Raw genomic sequence first — 13409 nt, forward strand, 5'->3', positions numbered from 1 at the left:
CTTGATTTATTTTATTTAATGTCTTGGATTTTGTTCTCCTGCTAAATAGTTTTTTTTTGTCTTCCCTTTTTTTTTCACGGGGGTCCTAATAGCGTTGGTGGTTTGGCACGTGGAGCCAGAACCTTTTTACCCCGGTCACTGGATCCACATTTTGTTTTGATCAAACACTAAACATTTCCATGACGGGGGTTTTACAATTGGAGAATGGCGCATCGCGGCAGCCCAGAACCTCTTCCTGTTTATTTCTCACTTTTTATGGCTTTGTTTTGTTTCTTGGTACAATGAGAACCTTGTGGAGGCCAAGAAAGGTCACACCGCAGGCTCCCGGTGAGCCTACAGCTGGTGACTCCTCCATGGTTGGCCTGTGAAGGTCGGGGTTTTGGATGAGCGTGCCATGAGAAATAGGTCACCAGTCTTTCTCTGCCATGACCCGTGGCTTGGTTTGGTCTTCCCGTGGTTTGGTGCAGATCTGAGATCAGTAGGAGAATGTTTTAGTTGCACCTGTACATGATCACGACCTGCGACTGTATTTGGGGCACAGACATGCACCTGCACTGTATTTGTATGTAACCAGTGTTATGGTGTGTTTGGTGCAGCCATGTTTCTACATGGACGATGTGGCCGGACTGACGGCCAACACAACTGCCAATGGTGGAGAAGATAAAATCCTACCTCGGTATATTATGGAGAGATTTTTCTCTCGGAGCTTTGCCATATATAATAGCTGTAGATATAGGATCTGGGGGGCCTCTTATGTGTCTGTACAAATTCATTACATGTATGTTTGCTACATGCATGAAACCTGTCAGTGACCTCCTTCATCCCCCTATTGATATTACACCTGTTACTGACGTGTGATGTATGACTGGTATATAGTAGACACGCTCTCTGCTGAGACATGTGGTGTATGAGCGGTATGTAGTAGACATGTGGTGTATGACTGGTATGTAGTAGATGTGTGGTGTATGAGCGGTATGTAGTAGACATGTGGTGTATGACTGGTATGTAGTAGACGTGGTGTATGAGCAGTATGTAGTAGACATGTGGTGTATGACTGGTATGTAATAGACATGTGGTGTATGAGCGGTATGTAGTAGACATGTGCTGTATGACTGTTATGTAGTAGACGTGGTGTATGACTGGTATGTAGTAGACATGTGGTGTATGACTGGTATGTAGTAGACATGTGGTGTATGACCGGTATGTAGTAGGCATGTGGTGTATGACCGGTATGTAGTAGACATGTGGTGTATGTAGTAGACATGTGGTGTATGACTGGTATGTAGTAGACGTGTGGTGTATGACTGGTATGTAGTAGACGTGTGGTGTATGACTGGTATGTAGTAGTCGTGTGGTGTATGACTGGTATGTAGTAGGCATGTGGTGTATGACTGGTATGTAGTAGACGTGTGGTGTATGACTGGTATGTAGTAGACGTGTGGTGTATGACTGGTATGTAGTAGACGTGTGGTGTATGACTGGTATGTAGTAGACGTGTGGTGTATGACTGGTATGTAGTAGACGTGTGGTGTATGACTGGTATGTAGTAGGCATGTGGTGTATGACTGGTATGTAGTAGACATGTGGTGTATGAGCAGTATGTAGTAGACATGTGGTGTATGACTGGTATGTAGTAGACGTGTGGTGTATGACTGGTATGTAGTAGGCATGTGGTGTATGACTGGTATGTAGTAGACATATGGTGCATGACTGGTATGTGGTGTATGAGCGGTATGTAGTAGGCATGTGGTGTATGACTGGTATGTAGTAGACGTGTGGTGTATGACTGGTATGTAGTAGACGTGTGGTGTATGAGCGGTATGTAGTAGACATGTGGTGTATGAGCGGTATGTAGTAGACATATGGTGTATGACCGGTATGTAGTAGGCATGTGGTGTATGACCGGTATGTAGTAGACATGTGGTGTATGAGCAGTATGTAGTAGACATGTGGTGTATGACTGGTATGTAGTAGACGTGGTGTATGAGCAGTATGTAGTAGACATATGGTGTATGACCGGTATGTAGTAGACGTGTGGTGTATGACTGGTATGTAGTAGACGTGTGGTGTATGACTGGTATGTAGTAGTCGTGTGGTGTATGACTGGTATGTAGTAGACATGTGGTGTATGACTGGTATGTGGTAGACATGGTGTATGAGCAGTATGTAGTAGATGTGTGGTGTATGAGCGGTATGTAGTAGACATATGGTGCATGACTGGTATGTGGTGTATGAGCGGTATGTAGTAGACGTGTGGTGTATGACTGGTATGTAGTAGTCGTGTGGTGTATGACTGGTATGTAGTAGACATGTGGTGTATGACTGGTATGTAGTAGATATGGTGTATGAGCAGTATGTAGTAGATGTGTGGTGTATGAGCGGTATGTAGTAGACATGGTGTATGACTGGTATGTAGTAGACGTGTGGTGTATGAGCGGTATGTAGTAGACATATGGTGCATGACTGGTATGTAGTAGGCATGTGGTGTATGATCGGTATGTAGTAGACATGTGCTGTATGACCTGTATGTAGTAGACGTGGTGTATGTAGTAGACATGTGGTGTATGAGCAGTATGTAGTAGGCATGTGGTGTATGACTGGTATGTAGTAGACATGTGGTGTATGATCGGTATGTAGTAGACATGTGCTGTATGACCTGTATGTAGTAGACGTGGTGTATGTAGTAGACATGTGGTGTATGAGCAGTATGTAGTAGGCATGTGGTGTATGACTGGTATGTAGTAGACATGTGGTGTATGACTGGTATGTAGTAGATGTATGGTGTATGATCGGTATGTAGTAGACATGTGGTGTATGAGCAGTATGTAGTAGGCATGTGGTGTATGACTGGTATGTAGTAGACATGTGGTGTATGACTGGTATGTAGTAGATGTATGGTGTATGATCGGTATGTAGTAGACATGTGGTGTATGACCGGTATATAACACTGTGTGACTTGCCCTTTTGATGGGTTCTGGATTACACGGTGTTCCCATGTGGTGTGAGTTGCACAACACTTAATGCGGTGTAATTCAGTACAGGATCGTGCGCTTACTTCTCATGTCATGGCCGTGTACTGGGATTGTACTCTGCATTCCTCATACTTGTCACCGCTCCGGGGCTTATAACCGGCCTGTACATAATCCGTCCTCCTCCATATTGTCACCTGTGTAGTCCTCCCCATCTAGTGTCACTACTGTGTGCTGTGCATGCTGGGAGTTGTAGTGCTGATGTGGAGGACGTCCCGGACTAGTCAGCTCCTGACCACCTATTGATGGTGGTCATACAGTAGGACTATACTCATGGCGGCTGGTCAGGTGACTTATCAGTAAGGTCCACCATCTTCTAATGTACTAGATCACTGCGGCCCTGGCATTCTGTTACTGTGTGTCAGTGCAGGAGAGACATGTATAATCCTGGAGCAAAGTCTCAGCTGTGAGAAGCCCTATTCCCTGACATCAGCAGGGACCTCGGTAAGGATTGGTGGGATTCGAACAGTATCAGTCTCCTTCCCCTTCTGGCAGCTGATAGCGTCACCTGCTGCTGAGGTTCCTACAAGGAACAGCTGATCGCTCTGTAGACATCTGGCTGCGGGGGTTATGACTGAGCATGGGTGTCCACCAGGTGGACATGCACATTACTATACATCCTGTACACCAGGTGGCGCCATATGTGAATATAGTAACAGCAGCAGGCACTGTATCATCCATACGTTACGTATACGTAGCTGTAGTATCAGGATGTGTGTACATGTGGAGTAAGACTAGATCTGGCCATTTTACGACCTGTTTTTTTGCCGGCTATATCTGGTGGGTGTAGACCAACCTCCAAACACTGCACACAGTAAGTAGAGGATGATGTGCTCTAGAGAAACAGCCGCAGGACATATAGAGAGAATTACTGGAGATACTAATGTGAGTAAAGTGCTGTGGTTGGGCTACAAAGCTCCTATATAGCTCCAGCATCAGACTCTGCCTGTCTGCCTTCTCTTACCTCCTGCTTTCACCTCCCCTCTCCATAGACTTCTATAGACATTTAATCTTAATTATGTGACCTGCAGTCCGTCTTGAGACACATGATGTACTAATTATCAGAGGGGAGCAGAAAAGGAGCGTGATAAGTGGAGAAAAAAGCATTTCTCTCCAATACCACAGGATACCCTGCACCATTAGACATCACACATGACGTACCCCATATTTCTGGATTTACCCCCCTGCACCATTAGACATCACACATGACGTACCCCATATTTCTGGATTTACCCCCCTGCACCATTAGACATCACACATGACGTACCCCATATTTCTGGATTTACCCTCTGCACCATTAGACATCACACATGACGTACCCCATATTTCTGGATTTACCCCTGCACCATTAGACATCACACATGACGTACCCCATATTTCTGGATTTACCCCTGCACCATTAGACATCACACATGAGGTACCCCATATTTCTGGATTTACCCCCTGTACCATTAGACATCACACATGACGTACCCCATATTTCTGGATTTACCCCTGCACCATTAGACATCACACATGACGTACCCCATATTTCTGGATTTACCCCCCGTACCATTAGACATCACACATGACGTACCCCATATTTCTGGATTTACCCCCTGTACTATTAGACATCACACATGACGTACCCCATATTTCTGGATTTACCCCCTGTACCATTAGACATCACACATGAGGTACCCCATATTTCTGGATTTACCCCCTGCACCATTAGACATCACACATGATGTACCCCATATTTCTGGATTTACCCCCTGTACCATTAGACATCACACATGACGTACCCCTTATTTCTGGATTTACCCCCCTGCACCATTAGACATCACACATGACGTACCCCATATTTCTGGATTTACCCCCTGTACCATTAGACATCACACATGATGTACCCCATATTTCTGGATTTACCCCCTGTACCATTAGACATCACACATGATGTACCCCATATTTCTGGATTTACCCCCTGTACCATTAGACATCACACATGATGTACCCCATATTTCTGGATTTACCCCCCGTACCATTAGACATCACACATGATGTACCCCATATTTCTGGATTTACCCCCTGTACCATTAGACATCACACATGATGTACCCCATATTTCTGGATTTACCCCCCGTACCATTAGACATCGCACATGACGTACCCCATATTTCTGGATTTACCCCTGCACCATTAGACATCACACATGACGCACCCCATATTTATGGATTTACCCCCTGTACCATTAGACATCACACATGACGTACCCCATATTTCTGGATTTACCCCTGCACCATTAGACATCACACATGACGCACCCCATATTTATGGATTTACCCCCTGTACCATTAGACATCACACATGACGTACCCCATATTTCTGGATTTACCCCTGCACCATTAGACATCACACATGACGTACCCCATATTTCTGGATTTACCCCCTGTACCATTAGACATCACACATGACGTACCCCATATTTCTGGATTTACCCCCCGTACTATTAGACATCACACATGACGTACCCCATATTTCTGGATTTACCCCCTGTATCATTAGACATCACACATGACGTACCCCATATTTCTGGATTTACCCCCTGTACCATTAGACATCACACGTGACGTACCCCATATTTCTGGATTTACCCCCTGTACCATTAGACATCACACATGACGTACCCCATATTTCTGGATTTACCCCCCGTACCATTAGACATCACACATGACGTACCCCATATTTCTGGATTTACCCCCCCGTACCATTAGACATCACACATGACGTACCCCATATTTCTGGATTTACCCCCCGTACCATTAGACATCACACATGACGTACCCCATGTTTCTGGATTTACCATTGGTGGAGGAAAAGTCATGTGATCAGAATGGCCGGACACCGCGCAGATGTGAACGCAGCCTGAGCCGTGCAGCACGCGTTTCTGTTTTGAAAGCCAACTAGGCCTCATTGTAAAGGCTGCTCTGGGTGTGACTGGAGTAGAAGGTGTGAGATGGTGCGGGGCTCAGTAGTGACTCTTCTCCTTCTCCTCCTCTTACAGGTCCGTGTACGATGGCGAGGAGCACAGCCACTTTATGGACAAGCTGGAGGCGCGCATCCGCAATCACGACCGGGAGATTGAGAAGATGTGTAACTTTCACTATCAGGGGTTTGTGGACTCTATCACTGAGCTGCTGAAAGTGCGGGGGGAAGCGGAGAAACTGAAGGTGAGACCCCCGGGGGGGTATGTGAGTCCGTAGGGTCCTGGGATGGGTCACATGATCAACAAGATTCCAACTAAGCGGCACTATCAGTAAGCCAAGCCTAAATCTCGAGTACTGTACTGAGCTGGTAAAGTGCTTTGGTTTTGATTGAAAGCTCTTGTTTAGCTCCAGCATTGTGTCCTCTTTTATCTCCTGCACTTTCTGTGCACCGCTCCCCTCTCCATAGACTTCTGTACAGTAGACGCATGTCATGTGACCTGCAGTCTGTCTCCAGAGAGGAGGACATGGTGGAAGACCAGGTGCAATATACAGAGTGAAGACAGTGGGAGTGGGGTGAGATAGACCAGGGGCACATGTAGCCGTGTGTCCAGACATGGTGACTACTGGCCCAGTCACATGACCACACTTGGGGTTTGTCTTTGTAGTATTAGTATTCCGTGTGTGTTATTACATAGAAGTCAGACAACCATCATACATAATGTGCTCATGTGGTTACAGAACCAGGTGATGGACACGAACCGGAGGCTGCAGCTGGATGGGGCAGAGGTAAGTCCTCACGTGGCACTAAGACACGAGCAATGATTGGTGGGGAGGAAGCTGAGCAGTGATTGGTGGTATCAGAGAGAATGACGGGAGGAAGCTGAGCAGTGATTGGTGGTATCAGAGAATGACGGGAGGAAGCTGAGCAGTGATTGGTGGTATCAGAGAATGACGGGAGGAAGCTGAGCAGTGATTGGTGGTGTCAGGGAATGACGGGAGGAAGCTGAGCAGTGATTGGTGGTATCAGAGAATGAGGGGAGGAAGCTGAGCAGTGATTGGTGGTATCAGAGAGAATGACGGGAGGAAGCTGAGCAGTGATTGGTGGTATCAGAGAGAATGACGGGAGGAAGCTGAGCAGTGATTGGTGGTATCAGAGAGAATGACGGGAGGAAGCTGAGCAGTGATTGGTGGTATCAGAGAGAATGACGGGAGGAAGCTGAGCAGTGATTGGTGGTATCAGAGAGAATGACGGGAGGAAGCTGAGCAGTGATTGGTGATATCAGAGAATGACGGGAGGAAGCTGAGCAGTGATTGGTGATATCAGAGAATGACGGGAGGAAGCTGAGCAGTGATTGGTGATATCAGAGAATGACGGGAGGAAGCTGAGCAGTGATTGGTGGTATCAGAGAGAATGACGGGAGGAAGCTGAGCAGTGATTGGTGGTATCAGAGAGAATGACGGGAGGAAGCTGAGCAGTGATTGGTGGTATCAGAGAGAATGACGGGAGGAAGCTGAGCAGTGATTGGTGATATCAGAGAATGACGGGAGGAAGCTGAGCAGTGATTGGTGATATCAGAGAATGACGGGAGGAAGCTGAGCAGTGATTGGTGGTATCAGAGAGAATGACGGGAGGAAGCTGAGCAGTGATTGGTGGTATCAGAGAATGAGGGGAGGAAGCTGAGCAGTGATTGGTAGTATCAGAGAATGACGGGAGGAAGCTGAGCAGTGATTGGTGGTGTCAGAGAATGACGGGAGGAAGCTGAGCAGTGATTGGTGATATCAGAGAATGGTGTCAGAGAATGACGGGAGGAAGCTGAGCAGTGATTGGTGATATCAGAGAATGACGGGAGGAAGCTGAGCAGTGATTGGTGGTATCAGAGTATGACGGGAGGAAGCTGAGCAGTGATTGGTAGTATCAGAGAATGACGGGAGGAAGCTGAGCAGTGATTGGTGGTGTCAGGGAATGACGGGAGGAAGCTGAGCAGTGATTGGTGGTATCAGAGAATGAGGGGAGGAAGCTGAGCAGTGATTGGTAGTATCAGAGAGAATGACGGGAGGAAGCTGAGCAGTGATTGGTGGTATCAGAGAGAATGACGGGAGGAAGCTGAGCAGTGATTGGTGGTATCAGAGAATGATGGGAGGAAGCTGAGCAGTGATTGGTAGTATCAGAGAATGACGGGAGGAAGCTGAGCAGTGATTGGTGGTATCAGAGAATGACGGGAGGAAGCTGAGCAGTGATTGGTAGTATCAGAGAATGACGGGAGGAAGCTGAGCAGTGATTGGTGGTGTCAGGGAATGACGGGAGGAAGCTGAGCAGTGATTGGTGGTATCAGAGAATGAGGGGAGGAAGCTGAGCAGTGATTGGTAGTATCAGAGAGAATGACGGGAGGAAGCTGAGCAGTGATTGGTAGTATCAGAGAGAATGACGGGAGGAAGCTGAGCAGTGATTGGTGGTATCAGAGAATGAGGGGAGGAAGCTGAGCAGTGATTGGTGGTATCAGAGAGAATGACGGGAGGAAGCTAAGCAGTGATTGGTGGTATCAGAGAATGATGGGAGGAAGCTGAGCAGTGATTGGTGGTATCAGAGAATGAGGGGAGGAAGCTGAGCAGTGATTGGTGGTATCAGAGAGAATGACGGGAGGAAGCTGAGCAGTGATTGGTGGTATCAGAGAATGACGGGAGGAAGCTGAGCAGTGATTGGTAGTATCAGAGAATGAGGGGAGGAAGCTGAGCAGTGATTGGTGGTATCAGAGAATGACGGGAGGAAGCTGAGCAGTGATTGGTGGTATCAGAGAATGACGGGAGGAAGCTGAGCAGTGATTGGTGGTATCAGATAATGACGGGAGGAAGCTGAGCAGTGATTGGTGGTATCAGATAATGACGGGAGGAAGCTTAGCAGTGATTGGTGGTATCAGAGAATGACGGGAGGAAGCTGAGCAGTGATTGGTGGTATCAGAATTACTGGAGGAAGCTGAGCAGTGATTGGTGGTATCAGAGAGAATGACGGGAGGAAGCTGAGCAGTGATTGGTGGTATCAGGGAATGACGGGAGGAAGCTGAGCAGTGATTGGTGGTATCAGAGAATGACGGGAAGAAGCTGAGCAGTGATTGGTGGTATCAGAGAATGACGGGAGGAAGCTGAGCAGTGATTGGTGGTATCAGAGAATGACGGGAAGAAGCTGAGCAGTGATTGGTGGTATCAGAGAGAATGACGGGAGGAAGCTGAGCAGTGATTGGTGGTATCAGAATGACTGGAGGAAGCTGAGCAGTGATTGGTGGTATCAGAGAGAATGACGGGAGGAAGCTGAGCAGTGATTGGTGGTATCAGAGAGAATGACGGGAGGAAGCTGAGCAGTGATTGGTGGTATCAGAGTATGATGGGAGGAAGCTGAGCAGTGATTGGTGGTATCAGAGAATGACGGGAGGAAGCTGAGCAGTGATTGGTGGTATCAGAGAATGACGGGAAGAAGCTGAGCAGTGATTGGTGGTATCAGAGAATGACGGGAGGAAGCTGAGCAGTGATTGGTGGTATCAGAGAATGACGGGAAGAAGCTGAGCAGTGATTGGTGGTATCAGAGAGAATGATGGGAGGAAGCTGAGCAGTGATTGGTGAGGAGGAAGCTGAGCAGTGATTGGTGGTGTCAGAGAATGATGGGAGGAAGCTGAGCAGTGATTGGTGGTATCAGAGAATGACGGGAGGAAGCTCAGCAGTGATTGGTGGTATCAGAGAATGACGGGAGGAAGCTGAGCAGTGATTGGTGGTATCAGAGAGAATGACGGGAGGAAGCTGAGCAGTGATTGGTGATATCAGAGAATGACGGGAGGAAGCTGAGCAGTGATTGGTAGTATCAGAGAGAATGACGGGAGGAAGCTGAGCAGTGATTGGTGGTATCAGAGAATGAGGGGAGGAAGCTGAGCAGTGATTGGTAGTATCAGAGAATGACGGGAGGAAGCTGAGCAGTGATTGGTGGTATCAGAGAATGACGGGAGGAAGCTGAGCAGTGATTGGTGATATCAGAGAATGACGGGAGGAAGCTGAGCAGTGATTGGTAGTATCAGAGAATGACGGGAGGAAGCTGAGCAGTGATTGGTGGTGTCAGAGAATGACGGGAGGAAGCTGAGCAGTGATTGGTGGTATCTGAGAATGAGGGGAGGAAGCTGAGCAGTGATTGGTAGTATCAGAGAGAATGACGGGAGGAAGCTGAGCAGTGATTGGTAGTATCAGAGAGAATGACGGGAGGAAGCTGAGCAGTGATTGGTGGTATCAGAGAATGAGGGGAGGAAGCTGAGCAGTGATTGGTGGTATCAGAGAGAATGACGGGAGGAAGCTGAGCAGTGATTGGTGGTATCAGAGAATGATGGGAGGAAGCTGAGCAGTGATTGGTAGTATCAGAGAATGAGGGGAGGAAGCTGAGCAGTGATTGGTGGTATCAGAGAATGACGGGAGGAAGCTGAGCAGTGATTGGTGGTATCAGAGAATGACGGGAGGAAGCTGAGCAGTGATTGGTGGTATCAGAGAATGACGGGAGGAAGCTGAGCAGTGATTGGTGGTATCAGAGAATGAGGGGAGGAAGCTGAGCAGTGATTGGTGGTATCAGATAATGACGGGAGGAAGCTGAGCAGTGATTGGTGAGGAGGAAGCTGAGCAGTGATTGGTGGTATCAGATAATGACGGGAGGAAGCTTAGCAGTGATTGGTGGTATCAGAGAATGACGGGAGGAAGCTGAGCAGTGATTGGTGGTATCAGAGTATGATGGGAGGAAGCTGAGCAGTGATTGGTGGTATCAGAGAATGACGGGAGGAAGCTGAGCAGTGATTGGTGGTATCAGAGAATGACGGGAAGAAGCTGAGCAGTGATTGGTGGTATCAGAGAATGACGGGAGGAAGCTGAGCAGTGATTGGTGGTATCAGAATGACTGGAGGAAGCTGAGCAGTGATTGGTGGTATCAGAGAGAATGACGGGAGGAAGCTGAGCAGTGATTGGTGGTATCAGAGAATGAGGGGAGGAAGCTGAGCAGTGATTGGTAGTATCAGAGAATGACAGGAGGAAGCTGAGCAGTGATTGGTGGTGTCAGAGAATGACGGGAGGAAGCTGAGCAGTGATTGGTGATATCAGAGAATGACGGGAGGAAGCTGAGCAGTGATTGGTGGTATCAGAGTATGACGGGAGGAAGCTGAGCAGTGATTGGTGGTATCAGAGTATGACGGGAGGAAGCTGAGCAGTGATTGGTAGTATCAGAGAATGACGGGAGGAAGCTGAGCAGTGATTGGTGGTGTCAGGGAATGACGGGAGGAAGCTGAGCAGTGATTGGTGGTATCAGAGAATGAGGGGAGGAAGCTGAGCAGTGATTGGTAGTATCAGAGAGAATGACGGGAGGAAGCTGAGCAGTGATTGGTAGTATCAGAGAGAATGACGGGAGGAAGCTGAGTAGTGATTGGTGGTATCAGAGAATGAGGGGAGGAAGCTGAGCAGTGATTGGTGGTATCAGAGAGAATGACGGGAGGAAGCTGAGCAGTGATTGGTGGTATCAGAGAATGATGGGAGGAAGCTGAGCAGTGATTGGTAGTATCAGAGAATGACGGGAGGAAGCTGAGCAGTGATTGGTGGTATCAGAGAATGACGGGAGGAAGCTGAGCAGTGATTGGTAGTATCAGAGAATGACGGGAGGAAGCTGAGCAGTGATTGGTGTCAGGGAATGACGGGAGGAAGCTGAGCAGTGATTGGTGGTATCAGAGAATGAGGGGAGGAAGCTGAGCAGTGATTGGTAGTATCAGAGAGAATGACGGGAGGAAGCTGAGCAGTGATTGGTAGTATCAGAGAGAATGACGGGAGGAAGCTGAGCAGTGATTGGTGGTATCAGAGAATGAGGGGAGGAAGCTGAGCAGTGATTGGTGGTATCAGAGAGAATGACGGGAGGAAGCTGAGCAGTGATTGGTGGTATCAGAGAATGATGGGAGGAAGCTGAGCAGTGATTGGTGGTATCAGAGAATGAGGGGAGGAAGCTGAGCAGTGATTGGTGGTATCAGAGAGAATGACGGGAGGAAGCTGAGCAGTGATTGGTGGTATCAGAGAATGACGGGAGGAAGCTGAGCAGTGATTGGTAGTATCAGAGAATGAGGGGAGGAAGCTGAGCAGTGATTGGTGGTATCAGAGAATGACGGGAGGAAGCTGAGCAGTGATTGGTGGTATCAGAGAATGACGGGAGGAAGCTGAGCAGTGATTGGTGGTATCAGATAATGACGGGAGGAAGCTGAGCAGTGATTGGTGGTATCAGATAATGACGGGAGGAAGCTTAGCAGTGATTGGTGGTATCAGAGAATGACGGGAGGAAGCTGAGCAGTGATTGGTGGTATCAGAATTACTGGAGGAAGCTGAGCAGTGATTGGTGGTATCAGAGAGAATGACGGGAGGAAGCTGAGCAGTGATTGGTGGTATCAGAGTATGATGGGAGGAAGCTGAGCAGTGATTGGTGGTATCAGGGAATGACGGGAGGAAGCTGAGCAGTGATTGGTGGTATCAGAGAATGACGGGAAGAAGCTGAGCAGTGATTGGTGGTATCAGAGAATGACGGGAGGAAGCTGAGCAGTGATTGGTGGTATCAGAGAATGACGGGAAGAAGCTGAGCAGTGATTGGTGGTATCAGAGAGAATGACGGGAGGAAGCTGAGCAGTGATTGGTGGTATCAGAATGACTGGAGGAAGCTGAGCAGTGATTGGTGGTATCAGAGAGAATGACGGGAGGAAGCTGAGCAGTGATTGGTGGTATCAGAGAGAATGACGGGAGGAAGCTGAGCAGTGATTGGTGGTATCAGAGTATGATGGGAGGAAGCTGAGCAGTGATTGGTGGTATCAGAGAATGACGGGAAGAAGCTGAGCAGTGATTGGTGGTATCAGAGAATGACGGGAGGAAGCTGAGCAGTGATTGGTGGTATCAGAGAATGACGGGAAGAAGCTGAGCAGTGATTGGTGGTATCAGAGAGAATGACGGGAGGAAGCTGAGCAGTGATTGGTGGTATCAGAGAGAATGATGGGAGGAAGCTGAGCAGTGATTGGTGAGGAGGAAGCTGAGCAGTGATTGGTGGTGTCAGAGAATGATGGGAGGAAGCTGAGCAGTGATTGGTGGTATCAGAGAATGACGGGAGGAAGCTCAGCAGTGATTGGTGGTATCAGAGAATGACGGGAGAAAGCTGAGCAGTGATTGGTGGTATCAGAGAGAATGACGGGAGGAAGCTGAGCAGTGATTAGTGATATCAGAGAATGACGGGAGGAAGCTGAGCAGTGATTGGTAGTATCAGAGAGAATGACGGGAGGAAGCTGAGCAGTGATTGGTGGTATCAGAGAATGAGGGGAGGAAGCTGAGCAGTGATTGGTAGTATCAGAGAATGACGGGAGGAAGCTGAGCAGTGATTGGTGGT

The 13409-nt window shown here is 48.1% G+C and overlaps 1 protein-coding gene across 3 annotated transcripts in view; it reads left to right on the forward strand.

Annotated features, from left to right (window-relative positions):
- The window catches only part of EXOC6B (exocyst complex component 6B), a 161585-nt gene that overhangs the window by 38374 nt on the left and 109802 nt on the right, over nt 1-13409 (forward strand). For all 3 annotated transcript variants that reach the window (XM_075261823.1, XM_075261825.1, XM_075261828.1), the window contains exons 2-3: nt 6073-6238; nt 6734-6781. In XM_075261823.1, the coding sequence (XP_075117924.1) occupies nt 6073-6238; nt 6734-6781 (214 nt within the window). The remainder of the gene's footprint in view (nt 1-6072; nt 6239-6733; nt 6782-13409) is intronic.

Source organism: Leptodactylus fuscus, chromosome 1, assembly GCF_031893055.1.
Source record: "Leptodactylus fuscus isolate aLepFus1 chromosome 1, aLepFus1.hap2, whole genome shotgun sequence".
In the NCBI taxonomy this organism is placed as follows: Eukaryota; Metazoa; Chordata; class Amphibia; order Anura; family Leptodactylidae; genus Leptodactylus; species Leptodactylus fuscus.